This window comes from Macaca nemestrina, chromosome 2, assembly GCF_043159975.1.
Source record: "Macaca nemestrina isolate mMacNem1 chromosome 2, mMacNem.hap1, whole genome shotgun sequence".
Classification (NCBI taxonomy): Eukaryota; Metazoa; Chordata; class Mammalia; order Primates; family Cercopithecidae; genus Macaca; species Macaca nemestrina.
The window spans coordinates 186,444,234-186,465,386 of record NC_092126.1 but is presented as its reverse complement, the minus strand read 5'-3'; the positions used below and the strand labels follow the sequence as shown (position 1 = coordinate 186,465,386).

General features: G+C 34.5%; 1 protein-coding gene and 1 long non-coding RNA gene across 12 annotated transcripts in view; one reads left to right on the top strand and one right to left on the bottom strand.

Annotated features, from left to right (window-relative positions):
• LOC105477433 (EPH receptor A6) overlaps positions 1 to 21,153 on the top strand; it is a 950,680-nt gene that overhangs the window by 238,265 nt on the left and 691,262 nt on the right. The window contains exon 4 of one of the 9 annotated variants that reach the window (XM_071092529.1): positions 2,237 to 3,178. The exons of the other annotated variants lie outside the window; for them this stretch is intronic. Coding sequence (XP_070948630.1) covers positions 2,237 to 2,349 — 113 coding nt within the window. The 3' untranslated portion in view covers positions 2,350 to 3,178. Of the gene's footprint in view, positions 1 to 2,236; positions 3,179 to 21,153 lie in introns of those variants that run through there. 9 annotated transcript variants of the gene reach the window in all.
• The window catches only part of LOC105477434 (uncharacterized), a 67,940-nt gene that overhangs the window by 45,930 nt on the left and 857 nt on the right, over positions 1 to 21,153 (bottom strand). The window contains exons 2-4 of one of the 3 annotated variants that reach the window (XR_984670.3): positions 17,721 to 17,821; positions 8,888 to 8,949; positions 2,216 to 2,302 (exon numbers count right to left, since the gene is read on the bottom strand). This is a non-coding gene — a long non-coding RNA (uncharacterized lncRNA). The remainder of the gene's footprint in view (positions 1 to 2,215; positions 2,303 to 8,887; positions 8,950 to 17,720; positions 17,822 to 21,153) is intronic. The other 2 variants (XR_984673.3, XR_984669.3) reach the window with 2 other exon arrangements.

Genomic DNA, 21,153 nt, shown 5'->3' with positions numbered 1-21,153 from the left:
CATGTGTTGTGGGAGGGACCCAATAGGAGATAACTGAATCATGTGGGTGGTTCCCCCATACTGTTCTCATGGTGGTGAATAAGTCTCATGAGATCTGATGGTTTTATAAGGGGAAACCCCTCTTGCTTGGTTCTCGTTCTATCTTGCCTGCCACCATGTAAGGTGTGCCTTTCACCTTCTGCCATGATTGTGAGGTGTCCCCAGCCACATGGAACTGTGAGTCCATTAAACCTCTTTTTCTTTGTAAATTATGCAGTTTCAGGTATGTCTTTATCAGCAGCGTGAAAACAGACTAATACAGACATGAACAGACACTTCTCAAAAGAAGATATACATGTGGCCAAAAATTATATGAAAAAAGCCAAACATCACTGATCATTAGGGAAATGCAAATCCAAGCCACAATGAAATACCATCTCATACCAGTCAGAATGGCTATTACTGAAAAGTCAAAAAACAACAGATGCTGGCGAAGTTGTGGAGAAAAATGAATGCTTTACACTGTTGGTGGGAGTGTAAATTAGTTCAACCATTGTGGAAGACAGTGTGGCAATTCCTCAAAGACCTAGAGGCAGAAATATCATTTGACTCAGCAATCCCATTATTGAGTATATACTCAATGGAATATAAATCATTCTATTATAAAGATACATGCATGTGTATGTTCATTGCAGCACTATTCACAATAGCAAAGACATGCAATTAACCCAAATCCCCATCAATGATAGGCTGGATAAAGAAAATGTGGTACATATACACCATAGAATACTATACATCCATAAAAAGGAACAAGATAATGTCCTTTGCAGGAACATGGATGGAGCTGGAATCCGTTATCCCCAGCAGACAAATGCAGGAGCAGAAAACCAAACATTGCATGTTCTCACTTATAAGTGGGAGCTGAACAATGAGAAAATAGACACACACTTAGGCCTATGGTGGGGAAGTGGGGAGGGAGAGCATCAGGAGAAATAGTTAATGCATGCTGGGCTTAGTACCTAGGTGGTGGGTTGACAGGTGCAGCAAATCACCATGGCACACTTTTACCCATGAAACAAACTTTCACATTCTGTACATGTACTCTGGAACTTAAAATAAAATTTAAAAATATAAAAGAAAGGACAGGAGAAGGATAAAAAATAGTTAAATAATTAAAAAAAGAAAACCCTTCATCTTCTAGTGTCTCTCCAGCATACATTTCTGACTGAGCTTAAAATCATATCAGCTGATAAGTAAAAAAAAAAAAAAAAAAAAAAAAAAATTGAATGCCCAAGCTCAATTTTTACAAAACAAGCAATGAAGAATGATTTTGGAGTTCAGAGGCAATAAATTGGTAACTGGCACAATTGATTAAAAAATGCTTGGAGATACTACAATTGGTGTGGGAGAGAAGCCAAGTTCAGATGGTTGTGGACACATAGAAGAGACAAGGGCTTAGGAAATTTCATAGTCCACATTCTGTGATGTATGAGAGAATCTTGGTTCTGAATCCAGCATCTTATAAAAATAGGTATCTACGTGCTAAATTTTTGCATACACTCAGACTGTAGAGCTAAAGCTAAGGAAGAAAACTTGTGGACTGAATTTGTCATGGAGTTAGCTCCATTTTTCTTTAAGTCTCAGTTCATATAGAATCCTCAATTTATTAGAACCATGTGTGACAATATGAATATCAAATTTTATTATTTGAGCTAAATAATATAAAGTGATCCATGATTACACATGTGCTCCTGCCAAATTTTCAGAGAGGCTCACCCTCACCCCAAAATCCTAGCAAGATTATATTCTTGCAAAATGCTCTGAAGAGCCAACTTCTCTTTCTTCCTAATATTTACTTCAATTCACAATAACATATTAATGCACAATGTTTGATAAAGCCTGTACTCCTCACTAAACTGCAAGCTTCAAGAGATCAGAGACTATTTTTGTTCTCTGTGATTTTCTGAATGTCTGGCTCAGTGCCTGACACATAGTAGTATGTCAATAATATTCATTTCGTGAATGAATAACTGAACAAATCATTTTAGGTTTTGCTGAGATGATCTTGACAACCCAGAAAAACATTTCTTTTCTTATTAGTGCTGTTTAGAGGTAATGGCATTTACATTAATGTCCTTTAAGTCAGGAGTACTTCTGATACCAAGTGATACTGGTCAGTACTTTTCCTATTTATATGTGTTAATTACATATGAGCGTCCATTCCCCTTTTTCTCACAATTGCCGCCTTTGGAGAAAGCTCCTGCGCTGCACAGACCACATTTGCTTCATCATAACTGCTGCTTCAGGATTCTTCCTTCACTGACTGTTCTCAGAAAGCAAATAAATTGGAAGGAGAAAAGACTTGATTAAATTCTCAATTTTTTTCATGGTTGTTTACTACTCTAACCTATTTAAAATGTATATACTCATAATTTAGGTGAAGTATGTTTGGTTTTGAAAAATTTGCTGCCAATAGAAAATATATATCTGCTATGAAAATTAATACCTTAAGCTGTGACTGTCAAAATTCTTTGAACTAATGGGCCTTTAAAGAAAGTGCATTATTTAGAATCATTTAAAAGATGCAAACAATGCACGAGGAGATTCATAAAGCTATAAAATTATTCTAAGCCAGAACAGAATTTCCCTGATCTTTAAAGGGATTTAGCTATTAATTTTTAAATGCTGAACATAGTTGACATTTCAAATTGAATTGTTACTGAAGTAATCACATCGAATCTCTTGGTTAAATGTTCAAAGTAGAATCCATGAAATATGCATGTTACCAAATCAAGGCAAAGAGTCTTTCTTCAGAACACCTGATTTTTTATTTAGATAAAATATTAGATGCCTTTTATTTTAAAATAAAACTGTCTCTTAATAGGAAGATACACTTACTCTTCAAAGAAAACCTGTGTGTGGAACTCAAGGGTCTTGTGCAATGTTTATTCTATAATTCAACTCACTGCATATCCACTGTTTGTGAAAAAGTGAACTGAAAACTTGTAAGACTCTATTTCTGATGTCAAGATACTTAGACTCTGATAGTATTGGGAAAACACACTATTTCTAGGAAGTGTTACATATCACAAATATTTTCCAAGATCAAATTTCCCAAGTGTGGTATTTATACCTCTGTTGTCACATTAAATGAGTTTATGTCATACATGAGCAACATGTTATAATTGTAAATTATTTTTAATTTTGTATTGACTGTCTTCCAATGTGTTCAGATCATATGATACTATTTATTTTTAGTAACTGTATAAAGTTTAATTTTTAAAGAAATATTTGTAAAAGAAACTAGATTTTTAAAAAGTAGTAGTAAATAATAATACATATGGCATGCAGATGCTCACAACTATAAAATGATTAATCAATGGTGATTGAGAAACAGTTCTAACAACTCTTTGTAATACAAGTTTACTAGCACTCCTTTTAATATTAATAATACCTTCATGTCAGTGATTTTAGAAGATCATGATGGGTGTTCAATAAATATTTGTTGAATGAATAAATTAATGAATAATGTGTTTTTAGAAATTTATATTTCTAATAAAATCAAGGAGGGGGTACACCTAGTGCATTTAATTTTTAGTTCAATCTTGGTAATTTGTTTTGAAGTAAGAGTGTTTCTTCTACCATAGGCCTGATAGAACATTTGACAATGCCTGTTTTTCCAGGAACTTCTATGCCTATTCTCCCAATAGGATCTTCTCAACAGAAACTACACAGAATATAATAAAACATTTACAAAACAATAACAAAAGTAAAAATTTCTGTAATAAAAACTAGATATAGGGATTACACAACGTATTAATTAAAGGTACTTTTTATATATTTGAATATGAAAATGTCATTTATACTGTTGACTTCAGTTATTAAATAGGTCATATGTCCTGAGGTTTTAAGGTTTTAGGAAAGCTAGAGAAGAGAAAGGTTTCATAAAATATTTCCAGGCAAGTCCTGCAGAAGACACATCAGTGTTCCAAATGGGATGAGTTTCTGTTGATAAGACTCAAGAGAAGGAGAGGTTTATCTTATCAAAACAGATGTCAGTGGCTACTACCTTTTCATTATTTTGCAACAAGCAGCCTCACTGGGGTCTTCTCAGCACAGTAAACACTCAGTCAGCTATTTAGGAACTGTGGAGATTTCAGGACAGAGATTATTTACAGGTATCTGTTTTCATTTTCTTTGTTTCTTTGTTTGTTTTAATGAAGCTATCTCAAAAGTCAAATTTTATATACTTGAGCACTAAATGTTCCCTTGAGTATGCTCAAATGAGTTCTATAGCAGGCAGGACATATCCAGAGATAATTAAAAAGAAAATAATTATGATGATAAATCAAAATGATCTAACGGGAGACAGAATATAGAGGCAGACTCGAGTTGAACAATTTAATAGGTCAAGAGGGAAGTCTGTCTCTCTTTTTTTTTTTTTTAACCTGAGATCTCTCAGAATGGTATTTAATGTAATGTGGTTCACCAGATAGAAGACTTTTTTCTTCTTCTTAGTATATCTTTTATATGTAAGCCTTTTCCCTTTGTCCTCAGTTATTTTAAGTAAATAATGGTAAATTTCCCAAGTGTTCATTATTTAGTTATTGTTGCCTGCCAGTGTCCATCTGCCTTAGGCAAAAATTTAAATTGCATACTTTACGTCATAAATTCACATCCTGTAATCTTTTGAATATTAAATTTGTTTAATATATGTTGACCATGCACTGGATAATACTGTGTTATATCAGGAGTACATAGGTGAACAAAAGACAATCTGTGTTCTGGGATCTTCACATTTAGGAGAGAGAAACTAGTATTTTCAAACTTCTGTATTTTAATTTTGAAATGACAGATATATAAAGATTGTAATTGAAGAATGAAAGTTAGACATTTGGATCTGATGCTGAAAAGAGACGTGTGAAGTAAGTAGAATCTAGGTGATTACTGAATAAATGATTAAGAATGGAATTATCCAGGAAAATATATATATATCTCAAAGAGAAGCAATAGTGGGATCAAATAGGGAGCCAAAGAGAGAATGGAAGAGAACCCAAGCCAAGTGGCATAAGCAAACTCAGAGAAGATGGCATGTAGTAGCATTACAAGAAGAGTGACTTTCAAGAAGCAGAGGGGTAAAGTAGAATGAGGACCAAGAATAAGACATTGACAACTTGACCTGATTAAATTAACATTTGAGACAACCATTTCTATAATAAAGGGAATGGGTTGTGGGAAGAAGGCAGGCTGATTACTGAAATGTGTCAAGAAGAGAGACGTATGTAGCACTACTTCAATAAAGACTCAGGGATAGGCCAGGTGCAGTGGCTCATTCCTGTAATCCCAACACTTTGGGAGGCCAAGATGGGCAAGGATCACTTAAGGCAAGGAGTTCAAGACCAGCCTAGCCAACATGATGAAACTCCATCTCTAATAAAAATACAAAAATTAGCCGGGCATGATGGCACATGCCTGTAATCCCAGTTACTCAGGCGACTGAGGCAGAAAATTGCTTGAACCTGGGAGGTGGAGGCTTCAGTGAGCCGAGATCGTGACACTGCACTCCATCCTGGGTGACAGAGCGAGACTCCATCTAAAAAAAAAAAAAAAGGAGGTCAGGGATAAAGAATTGTTTTGGTTTTTGGTTTGTTTAATGGTGGAAAATTTTTACTCAAGTATTTTTATATGAGCTGATAGGCAGAAGCCAATTGAAACAAGAAAGTGGAAAATTCTAAAAGTAAAGGACGGAACAAGGATCAGGGAGGGTTGGGACAGGATCCAGAGTATAAGCAGAGGTGTTTGGTGTGAAAGGAAACTTGAGCACCTTTCTCTGAGATAGGACTATGATAATGGAGGCTTATAGGAAGAAGCTAAAGGGCTGAAATATAGCTGTAAGAAGAGAATAGTCAGCAAGCAACAGATGAATAATTGCCTTGTCCAGAGCACCTAGAACATGGATATATGAATTCCCACTGTTAATAGTTGCATATAAAAAGAAATACTTCTTGACTGAAAATAAAAGAGAGTTTTGAAGAACATGTACACACACACACACACACACACACGTTGACGTTGCAATGGACTGAACGTTGTACTCCTACCCCACATTTCATATGTTGAAACCCTAACACCAGTGTGATAGGAAAGGAGGCCTTGCAAGGGAATTAGGTCATGCGGGTGGAACACTCATGACGGGACTAGTGTCCTTGTAAAAGAGTAAGAGCCCCACTCTCTTTCTACCATGTGTGGACATAAGGAGAAATCTACAGTCCACAACCTGGAAAAGGACCCTCACCAGAACCTGACTACTGACACCCTGATTTCAGACTTCCAGCCTCCAGAAATGTGAGAAATAGATTTCTGTTGTTTATAAGCCACCCAGTATATGGTAATTTGTTACAGCAACCCACACTGAGTAAGGCGCACATGCATATACACACGTGCACACACACACGCACACATACACACACATTTATAGTTGACCCTTGAATGACACTGAGGTTAGGGGTGCTGTTCCCTGCACAGTTGAAAATTCACATGTAACTTTTGACTCCCCCCAAATTTAGCTACTAATAGTCTACTCTTGACCAAAAGCCTTACCAATAATATAAACAGTCGATTAACACATATTTTGTATGATAAATGTATCATATGCTATATTCTTACAGTAAAGTAAGCTAGAGAAAAGACAGTGTTATTAAGAAAAGCATAAGCAAACTAGATTTACTGTTCATTAAGCAGAAGTGGATCAGCATAAAGTTCCTCATCCTCATTGTTCTCCCTTGATTAGGCTGAGAAGGAGGAAGAAGAGGAAGGGTTGGTTTTTCTGTCTCAGAGGTGACAGGGTTGGAAGGAAATCTGCACATAAGTAGGCCTGCACAGTTCAAACCTGTATTGTTCAAGGGTCAACTGTATTCTTTACTGAAACCCTAAGGGTGTTGCATGTTGTTATTGAGATAAGTCATTACAATTCAAAAATGTGAGGAGAAATTTACTTCTAGAAATTTTACAACCTTGCGTAGGAAAGTAGTTCTAGCTCTTCATTAAGAAATAATTCCATTTAAAGATTCACCCAAACAGCATCTGTATGGCAGTCTAATGAAGTAGCGTAGAACAGCTGTAAACACAGTAAAGTATTTCTGGCAAAACAAACATGTATTTTGAATTAAATACAGTATCAAAAATGGTTTTTAATAAGTATGCTTATAGTAGATGCTCATTCTTAGAGTTTGAACATTTAAAGCAGTTACTATTAGGCTATGCTTTATGGTTATTAAATATTATAATTCAACATGTGATTAACTAAAAGAGAAAATAGGAAAAATAAAGTGCATATTACAAATACATTTTCTCTCTATATTAATAGCAAAGGTGTGTTTACGGAGTGGGACTGGCTTCTGTGTCTCTGACATCCCTGGCTCTTTGAAGCTGTGTGGTCTTGCTCTTCTGTTTGCTTTTCCTGGGAAGCTCTGCCATCGATGTGGCATGACTGATTCTGTTGTCATTCTTATCTCAGAGCACATGTCAGGAAAACCTTCCTCGACTCTCTGATCTAAAAGAGCTTTTCTCCCATTCAACTACTCAGTTGCTCAATAGTATCTCTTGGTTTTCTTCAGAGCTTTTGTTATTAACTAAGATTATCTTTGTCATCCATTTGTGTTTTGTTTGTTTGTTTATTATTTGTATTCCTAACCTATAATTCTGTAAGGGCAGGTACTGAGTGCCTGGAACATAGTCAGCCCTAAGTAAATATTGCTTGATTAATGAATGACCAAAATAAAATAACATATGTATTCTGTATTTTATAGTTGGCAATTATAAAAATATTTGTTTAGTTGGCTAAATGAATTAACATATGCAGATTTTCCCTATCACAGGGAATTGGAGATGGGAGGCCACGAGGGCTACTGATAGCACTCACATTCTCTGAAGCAGAATAACCGAACCTTGACATGTTGATATACTGGTTTGTGCACATCAGCTATAAGACATATTAAAAGCAATGTAGTTCTCATTATGCTCAGTAGTGATTTTCAGTTATGTAGTGTTCTTACCCTAAAAATTTTTCTTTTTACAATTTGTAAATAACTTGTACACATTTATGGCAGTGTTTTGTGCATGCTAGGAGCATCTTGTATATGTGCCAGTGTACAAAATATTTTGAGAGCTGGTGCTCAAAGTTACCTTTGTTTGTAGGAAAACAGGTGTTCTAGGTAGGCTGAATAACCAAAGCTATAATTTGTTGATGGAAGAGAAGATGATCAATGTGTCTTTATGTCCACAGTGCATTGTCAATACCTAATATAGTGAATCTGATCTCAAAATTTTCTATCAAATAATAGAATTAATTAATAAAGGAGACAAATGATATTATTTAAGTGGCCTAACAATGCCCTATGTAATGTTTGCCATTTATTCATATAATTAACTTTGGTAGTATAGATTTTTATAGGGTGATTATGGTGATTATTTTCCCCAAAGTATCCTATCAATAATTTAGGCATCTCCCACCGGAAAAATAAGACTAGATCCCTTGTTTGTCAGTAATTCCAAAAAAGTGAGGAGACTTTCTTAAGCCAATGTCATGATTTTTCACAACTTAGGCCATTCTTTGCAAACTTCACATATCTACCACTATTTCTTCTTCAGCTTGCTATACTCTTTGCTCTTGCCGTTCTTTCATCTTATGATAAAAATAACAGAATTAACGGATGTTGTTTGTAGGATATGTTTTTTACTTCTAACACATAAAGATTACATGGGTTGACTTGTGTTTACCATTAAGATGTTGAAGTCCTAATTCTTTTTTAAAAATTTAATTTAATTTAATTTTGCGTTAGTCTGTTTTCATGCTGCTGATAAAGACATACCATAGACTGGGAAGAAAAAGAGGTTTAATTGGACTTACAGTTCCACATGACCGGGGAGGTCTCAGAATCATGGCCAGAGGTGAAAGAAACTTCTTATATGCTGACGGCAAGAGAAAATGAGGAAGAAGCAAAAGCAGAAACCCCGATAAGCCCAGCAGATCTTGTGAGAATTATTTACTATCAGGAGAATAGCATGAGAAAGACTGGCCCCCATGATTCAATTACCTCTCCCTGGGTCCCTCCCACAACATGTGGGAATTCTGGGAGGTACAATTCAGATTGAGATTTGGGTGGGGACACAGCCAAACCATATCAGATTATATTTTTATTTCCATAGGTTTTAAGGGTAACAGGTGCTGTTTGTTTACGTAAGTTCTTTAATGATGAGATTTTGGTGCACCATCACCCGAGCTCTATACCTTGTACCCAGTTTTAGTCTTTTAGTCCTCACCCTTCCTGCATTTTTCCCCAAGTCCCCAATGTCCATTGTCTCATTCTTATGCCTTTATACCCTCATAGCTTAGTTCCCACTTATGAGTAAGAATATATGATGTTTGGTTTTCCATTCCTGAGTTATTTCACTTAAAATAATGGTCTCCAAATCCTTAAAGAACTAAAGGTAGAACTACCATTTGATTCAGCAATTCCACTACTGGCTCTCTACCCAGAGGAAAAGAAGTCATTATACAAAAAAGATACTTGCACATGCATGTTTGTAGCAGCACAATTTGCAGTTGCAAAAAATATGGAACCAGCTCAAATGCCCATCAATAGATAAGTGGATAAAGAAATATATATACCATGGGATAGCATTCTTTCCATAAAAAGGAATGAAATGATGGCATTTGAAGTCCTCATTTTTAGTACCTATGAATGTGAACTTATTTAAAAATAGGGTCTTTGATGATGATGAGGTTAAGATGAGGTTCCTAAGGTGGACCCCAATCCAGTATGACTGGGGTGTCCTTATGAAAGAGGAAAAGTTGGACATAGGCACAGATGCATTTTACAGGGAAGACAATGTGAAGACACATGGAGAACATCATCTATAACTAAGAAACTAGGAGGGAGGCACAGAACAGATTCTGTATCACAGTGCTTAGAAGGCACCAACCCTACCTACATCTTGATATTGGACTTCTAATTTCCAACTGTAAACTACTTAAACAAATTCATTGACTTACAGTGGATGATGGTCTATACAGCAGCCCTACAAAACTAATACAGGGAAAAAAAATAACTGAGAATCATGAGTTAGATAGTAATAACTGATTTGAGCCATTTAAACATGTCCAGTTGGTATTAGGGCTTCAAATAGAAAAGGATCTTCATTAAAGATTAATTTGCAAATCACTTATTTTTATGTAAATCACTATAGACAAAATTGAAAAGAATTTCAGGAAATATAATTCACCCATTGCCATAGTTTAACTTTTTGCCTGCATGTTGACTGTTGTCAGTTCCTTTTTAATCTAACCTTAGATTTTCCCATTGGGATGGTACCAGTCAGCACTTAAATATGAGTTTTTCTAAGTTTCAGGAGCTTACTGAGAGGTGTGTTTTGCTCACAGCATGTGGGTCTTCCACTCCAGGCCTCAGATTAACTTTGACATAACAAGTTCTATAACTGCTTGCAGCACAGCACAGCAAAGTGCCCTCTTCTATTTACCCTTTCTTCTGTTATCCTTTTTATGGCGAAAGACTGCTTTCTCCTTTACCTGTGGCACTCTACACCACATGTGACTTAGATTTACAGTCCAAATAAGAAATTATAGATGTGTGATGTATACATCTGCCTTATGAGATTTTTAAAAATCAATCAGGACAAGGAGTCAATGGTATCCAAATTGTGCATCTTTCATCAAACCCATTCCTTCATGCCACTCCTTGTTTCTTTCTGATCAATGCCATGTGAAATGGAAAGGATTTCCTTATTAAGCAATGTCATAACCTCCTTCCTAATTTTTATATAATCTGAATAAATATAATCTAAAGCAAGTGAGCCAAGAGAGACAGTATCCACTTCTTATTTCTATAAAGAAAATTTAGAGATTTTATCACATCATGGATTTTGCTTTAACTGCATTTACACAACTTGTTTTAGAATGATACTACTTAGACTGCACAGGGAAAGCTAAATCTAAGAATTTATGTTAATACTGTGGCAATCAGTTAAATTATTTAGAACTAAATTTGTTAAAACATTAATAACATACTCTTTTTATAAAACAAGATTCAAACAATTCAACAGGATATATTTTTTAAAAGTTTCTCTGCAATCTTCATATGACCGTAAAGCATATGATAAAAATTGGTAAGATATTTTTCTTTTTTTTTGCGGAATAATCTATGCATCTATAATTATATACAGTATATTAAAGATTATTTCTATTTATACCCCATTTATATTAAGTGTATTAGTCTCTCCTTTGTTAAAACTAAATTATTGGCCGGGCGCGGTGGCTCAAGCCTGTAATCCCAGCACTTTGGGAGGCCGAGACGGGCGGATCACAAGGTCAGGAGATCGAGACCATCCTGGCTAACACGGTGAAACCTCGTCTCTACTAAAAAAAAAATACAAAAAAAACTAGCCGGGCGAGGTGGCGGACGCCTGTGGTCCCAGCTACTCGGGAGGCTGAGGCAGGAGAATGGCGTGAACCCGGGAGGCGGAGCTTGCAGTGAGCTGAGATCCGGCCACAGCACTCCAGCCTGGGCGACAGAGCGAGACTCAGTCTCAAAAAAAAAAAAAAAAAAAAAAAAAAAACTAAATTATTGTTTTAAAACAAAACGTATGTGTGCTAGCTTCAACAGGGAAAAATCACTATCTCACTATTGGGAAAATCACTATCTCACTATTGGGATAATTTACATTTATCTGAATCCTAGAAAAGTTGTATATTTTTAACACGTTTATTGGCCATCTATTTTTTTAAATTTTATGAATTGCCTATTTATACCCTTTATTCATTTGCCTACTACTGATTGTATATGCTATTTCTGTGCAAATTGAAGCATACTAAAAATGTATACATTTTAAAGTTGGATACCCTTTCATATAGTTATATATGCCATGTTGCATTTATGGGTGTGCTATCAGTTATTTTGCCAGCCCCTCTCTTGATGTTCTCAATGGGCATTTAAATTGTTTCCTTTTTTAGTCTATTGCAAATAGAAAATCAACATACTTGCATTGACATTGACATATTTGTGTACATATTTGAGTACATATATAGAATGTTAATACAATTAAAATTAGTATGTCAATGAGCACACATATTTTAGATTTTTGATACATATTTTTAATTTACTCTTCAAAATTTGACAGCAGTTTACACTTGTACCAGCAGTGTAGAAGAGTTTTTCTTTTCCCATACCTTAAGCAACACTCAGGGAGTATTAAATATTTTATTCTTGGATAATCTGTTAATTTTTAAATGGTGGTTTAATTAGCAATGTTTTAATTTTTTAAGTATGAGTAAGGTTGATCTTGAGTTTTTTTTTTCTGTTGTTACTTTTAATGCAACAAAGATTCTCAAATTCCTCATTTGAAAAATGAATTCAATAGAAACAACAGGTTGATTTTAATTTTACACATAAAAACAAAACAAAATTCCAAGGATTTTTTTTTTGTTCTGACACTATTAAACACAGATAAATATTATTGCTAAGTCAACAAATAATGGAAACAATAAAGCAGAGTTGCAAACTTTTAGAAATTATTCTTTTCACAACTCTCATCATTGTTCTCTGAAGTCTGGATATCTAAAAACAGTTACTCATATCAAATGAAACTTCCAGTTACCTTTTAGTAAATGGAAACAGAACAGAGTTGTGCTTTCTCCTACATGTCTCCATGTTGGACTAGAGAGTAAAATTGATAACTTTGGGAAAGTTCTCAATGGTACCATGTTATCATAACTAGTTTTATGATGTAGAATAGTGTCTGCTTTTCTGCCATTGTAGGGAGAAAAATTGATTTTCTGGTACTTACTTTACCAGCAATTAGGACTACTTGCAGCTTCATGCAAAACAATGGAATTTTATTAGTTAGTAGAGAAAAAAAAGGGGGCGAAAGAAATTCTGAGAGGCTTAAGTTACACAGAGTAGAAAAGAGATGAGTAAAGGTGAATTTTAAGACATGGAAATTGACATATAGAATGTTTCATGTCTAGATTGTTTTTGTCAATTTGAATTTTTTACTCATTCAAAAATAAAGATAATGTTCATATCAATTAATGTATTAGGAAAAGTGGGTAACTAGATGTCACATGTTCCAGAATTTTTTCCAATTTTGTGTTTAAACTTTGACTTTTGTCCAGTTTTTACTACTGAAATAATTTGTTTTGCTATGGGGCTTCTAGGTGTTGTGCCATACTTTTATAGGCAATAAAGATATGTTTAGCTTCTAGAAAATCTAAAGCATTGTAACTTAAATTCTTCTGTTTCAGAGTAAATATTAAAGATTTTTCAGCTTGATATGTATCATTATGAGAAACATAGTTTACATGACACCATGTATAGAGGATACATGTATAATGGAAACATGGTGGATATTTCTCCCCTTTTTATTACAACAAGGTTATCTCATTTCATTGTGCTCACTTAATTTTGCTGCTCCGATACTGCAATTTTTTTTTTGTTTTGTTTTTTACAAATTGAAGGTCGTGGCAATCTTGCATGGAGCCAGTGCATTGCCTCGAATTTTCAATAGAATGTGTTTACTTGGTGTAATTCTTGCAGTGTTTAAAAGAATTATTATTATTATGTCTGTTAGGTGATCTGTGACCAGTGATCTTTGAAATTATATTGTAATTGTTTGGGGTGCTATGAACCATGTTCTTAAAAGATGGTGAACTTATTCCATAACTGTTGTGTGTATTCTGACTACTATCTGGCTGTTCCCTTTCTCTCTCCCTCTCTTTGGGCTGCCTGTTCCCTGAGACACAACACTATTGAAATTAGGCCAATTAATAACCCTACAGTGGCATTTAAGTGTTCAGGTGAAAGGAAGTGTCACATCTCTCACTTTAAATCAAAAGCTATAAATGATTAAGCTTAATGAGGAAGGCATGTCAAAAGCCAAAATAGGCTCAAAGCTAGTCTTCTTGTGCCAGATAGCCAAATTGTGGGTACAGAGGTAAAGTCCTTATAGAAAATTAAAAGTGCTACTCCATTAAACACACAAATGATAAGGAAGCAAAACAGCCTTGTTGCCGAGATGGAGACAGTTTTAATGGTCTGGATAAAAGATCAAACCAGCCACAACATTCCAATAAGCCAAAACCTAATTCAGAGAAAGACCCTAATTCTCTTCAATTCTGTGAAGGCTGAGAGAGGTAAGGAAGTGACAGAAGAAAAGTTGGAAGCTAACAGAGATTGGTTCATGAGTTTTAAGGATGAAAGCCATGTTCATAACAACATAATGCAAGGTGAAGCAGCAAGTGCTGATGTAGAAGCTGCAGCAAGTTATCCAGAAGATCTAGCTAATACGATGGATGAAGGTGGCTACACTAACAACGTATTTTAATTTTAGACAAAACAGCATTGTATTGGAAGAGGATGCTCTCTAGAACTTTTACAGCTAGAGAGAAGTCAATGCCTGATTTTGAAGCTTCAAAGGACAGACTGACTCTGCTGTTAGGGGCTAATGCAGCTTGTAATGTTAAGTGGGAGTCGATGCTCATTTATTATTCCAAAAATTCTAGGACCCTTAAGAATTATGGTAAATCTACTCTGCCCGTGCTCTGTAAATGGAACAACAAAGCCTTGATGGCAGCACATCTATTTATAGCATGGTTTACCAAACATTGTGGAGAGCTACTGCCCAGAAAACATGAGGCCTCTTAAAATGCTACTGCTCATTGACAATGTAACTAGTCACCCTAGAGTTCTGATGGAGATGTACAAGATGAATGTTGTTTTCATGTCTGCTGAATACAACATCTGTTCTATAGCCCATAGATCAAGGAGGGATTTCAACTTTTAATCTTATCATTTAAGAATACATTTTTTGCAAGGCTATTACTGCCCTGGATAGTGATTCTTCTGATGAATCTGGCAAAATAAATTGAAAACCTTCTGGAAAAAGCTCACCAATTTACATGACATTAGGAACATTTGTGATTTATGGAAGGTCAAAATATCAACTTTAACAGGAGTTGTAAGAAGTTAATTCCAACCCTCTTGGATGAGTTTGTGGAGTTCAGGACTTCAGTGGAGAAAGTAACTGCAGATGTTGTGGAAATAGCAAGAGAACTACAATTAAAGTAGAGCTTTAAAGTATAACTGAACAGATGCAATCTTTTTTTAATATACTTTAAGTTCTAGGGTACATGTGCACAGCGTGCAGTCTCATTACATAGGTATACATGTGCCATGCTGGCCCGCTGTACCCATCAACCCATCATTTACATTAAGTATTTCTCCTAATGCTATCACTGCCCCCGCCCCCTCCACCCCGCAACAGGCCCTGGTGTGTGATGTTCCCCATCCTTTGTCTGAGTGTTCTCATTTTTCATTTCCCACCTATGAGTGAGAACATGTGCTGTTTGGTTTTCTGTCCTTGTGATAGTTTGCTCAGAATGATGGTTTCCAGCTTCATCCAGGTCCCTGCAAAGGGCATGAATTCATCCCTTTTTATGGCTGCATAGTATTCCATGGTGTATATGTGCCACAGTTTCTTAATCTAGTCTGTCATTGATGGACATTTGGGTTGGTTCCAATTCTTTGCTATTGTGAATAGTGTCACAATAAACATACGTGTGCATGTTTCTTTATAGTAGCATGATTTATAATTCTTTAGGTATATACCCAGTAATGGGATCGCTGGGTCAAATGGTATTCCTAGCTCTAGATCCTTGAGGAATCTCCACACTGTCTTCCACAATGGTTGAACTAGTTTACACTCCCACCAACAGTGTAAAAGCGCTCCTATTTCTCCACATCCTCTCCAGCATGTGTTGTTTCCTGACATTGTAATGATCGCCATTCTAACTGGTGTGAGATGGTATCTCATTGTGGTTTTGATTTGCATTTCTCTGATGGCCAGTGATGATGAGCATTTTTCCACGTGTCTGCTCGCTGCATAAATGTCTTCTTTTGAGAAGTGTCTGTTAATATCCTTTGCACACTTTTTGATGGAGTTGTTTTTTTTTTCTTGTAAATTTTTTTAAGTTCTTTGTAGATTCTGGATATTAGCCCTTTGTCAGATGGGTAGATTGCAAACATGTTCTCCCATTCTATAGGTTGCCTGTTCACTCTGATGTTAGTTTCTTTTACTGTGTGGAAGGTCTTTAGTTTAATTAGATCCTATTTGTCTATTTTGGCTTTTGTTGCCATTGCTTTTGGTGTTTTAGACATGAAGTCCTTGCCCATGCCTATGTCCTGAATGGTATTTCCTAGGTTTTCTTCTCAGGTTTTTATGGTTTTAGGTCTGACATTTAAGTCTTTAATCCATCTTGAATTAATTTTTGTATAAGGTGTAAGGCGACAGTGTGGCGATTCCTCAAAGACATAAAGACAGGAACACGGTTGGAACCAGCAGTCCCATTACTGGGTATATACCCAAAGGAATCGAAATCATTCTATTACAAAGACACATGCGTGCATATGTTCATTGCAGCACTATTCACAATAACAAAGACAAGGAATCAACCTAAATTCCCATCAATGATAGACTGCATAAAGGCCATGTGGTAGATATACACCATGGGATACTGTACAGCCATAAAAAAGCCATGAAAAAGAATGAGATCATGTCTTTTGCAGGGACATGGATGGAGTGGGAGAACATTATCCTTAGCAAATTAACACAGGAATGGAAAACCAAATACCACATGTTCTCTCTTAAAAGTTAGAACTAAATGATGAGAACACACGGACACTTTGAGGGGAACAAAACACACTGGGGCCTTTCAGAAGGTGGAGGGTGGGAGGAGGAAGAGGAAAAACAACTAATCGATACTAGCTTTAATACCTGGGTGATGAAGTACCTATACAACAGACCCCTATGACACAAATTTACCTGTTTAACAATCCTGCACATGTACCCCTGAATTTAAATTAAAAGTTATTTATTTATTTATTTATTTATTTATTTATTTATTTTTTGTTTTTAATCAGCCACAGGGTTTGAGAGGGTTGACTCCAGTTTTGGATAAAGTTATACTGTGGGTAAAATGTTGTCGAATAACATTGCATGCTACAAAGAAATTTTTCTTGAGAGGAAAAGTCCATTGATGCAGCAAACTTTATTGTCTTATTTTAAGAAATTGCCACAGCCACCCCAACCTTCAGCAGCTACCATGCTGATCTGTCAGCAACCATCCACATTGAGGCAAGACTCTCCATCATCAAAAAAATTATGACTTGCTGAAGGCTCACATGATTTTTTTTTTTTGCAATACTTTAAAATTAAGGTATGTACATTGTTTTCAACATGATGCTATTGCACATTTAATAGAATGTACTACAGTGTAAACACAACGTTAATACGCACTTGGAAACCAAAGAGTCTGTGACTTTCTTTATTGTGAAATGCAGTTTATTGGGGTGGTTTGTCACTGAACCCACAATATCTCCATGGTATGCCTGTAATTTACCAATGCTTCTTATATACTACATTTTAAAAGACAATAACAATGATCCAATGAATATCTGTATTAGCACTGCACTTACTGAAATAATGTAACCTTCCCAGACCTGGTTATAAAATGGATTGTAAAATACTATGGTACTGGAAATAACTTTCAAATCAAGCTGCAACAGCTCAGTTTGAAAGTGTGGGGGAGGGAGTTAATGGCAGGATATGGCAACCATTTCGTATATTGGTTTTTGTCTTTGTAATGAAACTATTTTCCAAACAAAACTCACCTCAGAAATAAGTAGTTTTTCTCATCAAAAGCTGGAGAACTCTCCAAAACTGCTTATATCACATAATTAGCATTTTCTCTAACTATTTTTGCAGGAGGCATCTGGAAGAGAATATTCAAAGAGTATATAATGAACCTAAACTCAGGAATGTATAAAATTGTGTAACACTTATGAGAACAGAAATTACTGTATATGAAGAAATATAGTTGATGACTTCACAAATTAAACTACAAAAAAAGCAGCTTACAGTGAGAAATGAATATTCTCACAAACTGTCAGTTTAAGAACACAGTGCTTATAAATAAAGTATACATGTTTATGACACATAAGATGTTTCACATGTATGTTGTTTTTGCTTGTTTGAATTTCTTGTTCATTTAAAAATAAAGATAGCATACATATTGGTATGAATGTTAGCAAAACTGAGTAATTATACGTCACATGTTTCATTTTTTTTTTGGAATATATAGGCTTGATTTGAGCATTTGAGACCAAGCACATAGACATATGCTTACATACTTTAATAGTTGTATTTACACCATAAGGCGAGAAACAGACTTTAAAAAGTAATGACTCACTCTTTTATAAAAGCTAGAAGTGCTTTTGTATAGTTTTGCACCTACGGATTTTATTAAATGTGGAGGTGACTTGCTATAGTTTTCTTTAGTTTTGTATTCCTCAACATAATGCCATATTCATGTATGGAAAGAAAAAGATTTTTGTCAAATTGGCACTAAAAAGATGTAAGAAGCAGAATGCAGAATATTCTTGGTCTCAGGAGTTTAAACAGATAAGAACGCAGAATTAATGCGTCTATTGAAATTAGGCAGGGACTGATGAAAATTTTAAAATATCTTCCAAAATGTTCGGAAAAGCTACAAATAAATTATAACATTACAGATGAAGGCTTAAAGATTTTAACATGTAAAAGGTTTTTATAAATTATTTTAAAATGCTACTCTCTCAATAAAAAATCAAAGGACAAAAACAGCAGTTCAAACAAACATTTGTTAAAAACTACAGAAAGCTAATGTGCACCATGAAAGTGTTCAAAATCAAATCTAATTTAATACTCAAAGAGATGGCTGTTTATCTGTATTAAAGTAATACATCCTTTACGAATGATTATGTGTACTTTTTCTCTCCAGGTTAGATTGAAATTGACACACTTATAGATTCCTGGTGTAAGTATACATTGAAGTAATCATTTCAGGACAGAATTAGCCAGCATACTAGTAGGCCTTCAATGTCAATACACTTTAACCACGTGACTCCATTTCTATTCTAAGGATATATGCACACATAAAAATTAGAACTTGCATTTACTATAGTATTATTTAAAAATTAAAATGATCTAGATGTCCAAATATGAGATTATCAACATTATGATATACCATAACAATAATATAATTTTCATGCATCAATTAAAATAATATTTTAAATATTATAATATTTTACAAATAATGTTTTAAAAATAATGTTAGAAAATACTGGTTACATTTTATTGAAATAAAATTTGGGGAACAAAATTTATATACCAACTTAAATTTTTTTTTTAACTTGCATAAAAATTTTGAAAGAAAATTTATCCAAATATTATGTGTGAATCTTTGTAAATTGAGAAGCTTTTTTTGCAATTATAAAATGAGCATATATCATTTTAAAAATTGTCTTTATTAAATTTTGATTGAAAAGTAAAAATTATATATGTTTGTCATGTATAACTTTTTTTGAAATATGTATACATTGTAGAATGGCTACATTGAGCTACATTAGCATATGCATCACCTCACATTTATCATTTTTGTGGTAAGAACACTTAAAATCACTTTTGCAGTTGTGATTTATTTCACATTTTGTACTTTATTTGCAGTTTTCAAACATGAATATGTATTACTTTTAATGTTGGAAAAATATAAAACACTATTACAAAAATTGTTTATGAATCAGATACAGGATCCACACATGAAGAAAGCAGAAAAATGTGCTAAATAGCCTGTTATTTCATTTGATTTTTATTTTATATAAAATCAGAAATGTATAAACATATATGTTCACTTGATAATTTTTCATAAATATTTTAAATTACCCTTTATCTTTTAAAAAATTGTTTAGCATGTCACTGTCAGCTATGCTCAATTTTTCCCCTGCTTTTATTCATCCATATTATATGTTCTTTGGATTTTGCCCATGCATACACTCCCTTTAAAGCTTTCATTTAAAAAACTTTTAATCAGTTCGAGGGCAGTTTATTTATTGACTTTCACATTAGTATAAAATTCTACTATTTATGCTATTAATTTTATTTAGGATCTGCCAGCCACTTAGAAGAATCAGTGATATGCATGTAACACCTGTAAAGTAAAAATACCCATGAATATTGAGTCCTTTCTCTGACCTGTGGCACAATCAGTACTGTGTGTTTCTTTTTTCTTTTTATTTGATGAAACTGCCAGTAAATATGATTACATATATTCAGTATTGACCAACAACATTTTTCTTACTTTTTAAAATGTAAGCATTAAAGTTTACTATAATCATTTTGAAAGCAGTCTGACTAAATTTATAGCCTCACTTTTTTTTTTTCTCATGCTACAGATATTTCAATTAGAAAATGCTTTGGCTTTATGATATATAATAAAATATCTGTGAATCCCTAAATTTGTCCGTTGTAACTTAATATTCTATCTATAACTCAGATCTACCACATGAGAGCAAATTATGTAACCCCAACTAATTTGCCATAAGAATTAACAATTGGGCTTAATCTCCTTCAACTTACTTTAACAAGTGTCTTTTGTTAAGACAGATGCTGCCTCAAATTCACTTTCCTTGCCCCTGCCATCAATCTTTGTGAAACATGTTTCTACTTCCACTTCTCTGTCTCTGCCTGGCATTCCTAATTAATATCTTCATCATAAGTATTTTACAAAACCATTCTTTAGTGTGACAGTGATCTCATGGTTGATTCCAATATCCCTGTTTGTTTTAGGATTAAGACTACTTACTATTAATAATGAAAGATTATTGACCGCTCGTTCGCTTTGACGCTCTTTGGTGTTTGCTTTCTGGACAGTCCTCTCTTTTTTATATCACATGCTCATTGTGCTGATTGTCAACACCACTTCTGCAAAACCTCGCACATGTGGGAGACCAAGACTGATCCTGAGCTTCTTAGCTTTCTACTTCCACCTACCTTTCCCTATAGCGTTTTTATCAAACTATATTGAGAAATGATTCCCAGGTATTTTTTCTACTCCGAATCTTGTTTCTTCTACCGAAATCTGTACTTCTTGTATTCAGTAGTACCCACAAATGAATGTTTACCACTACTTCAAATCTGTCTTAAAATAATATAGATTTCCAGCATTTTCACTTTCAGAAATTTATTCAACACACAGATTGCACAAATTTGCAAGCATATATACACAAA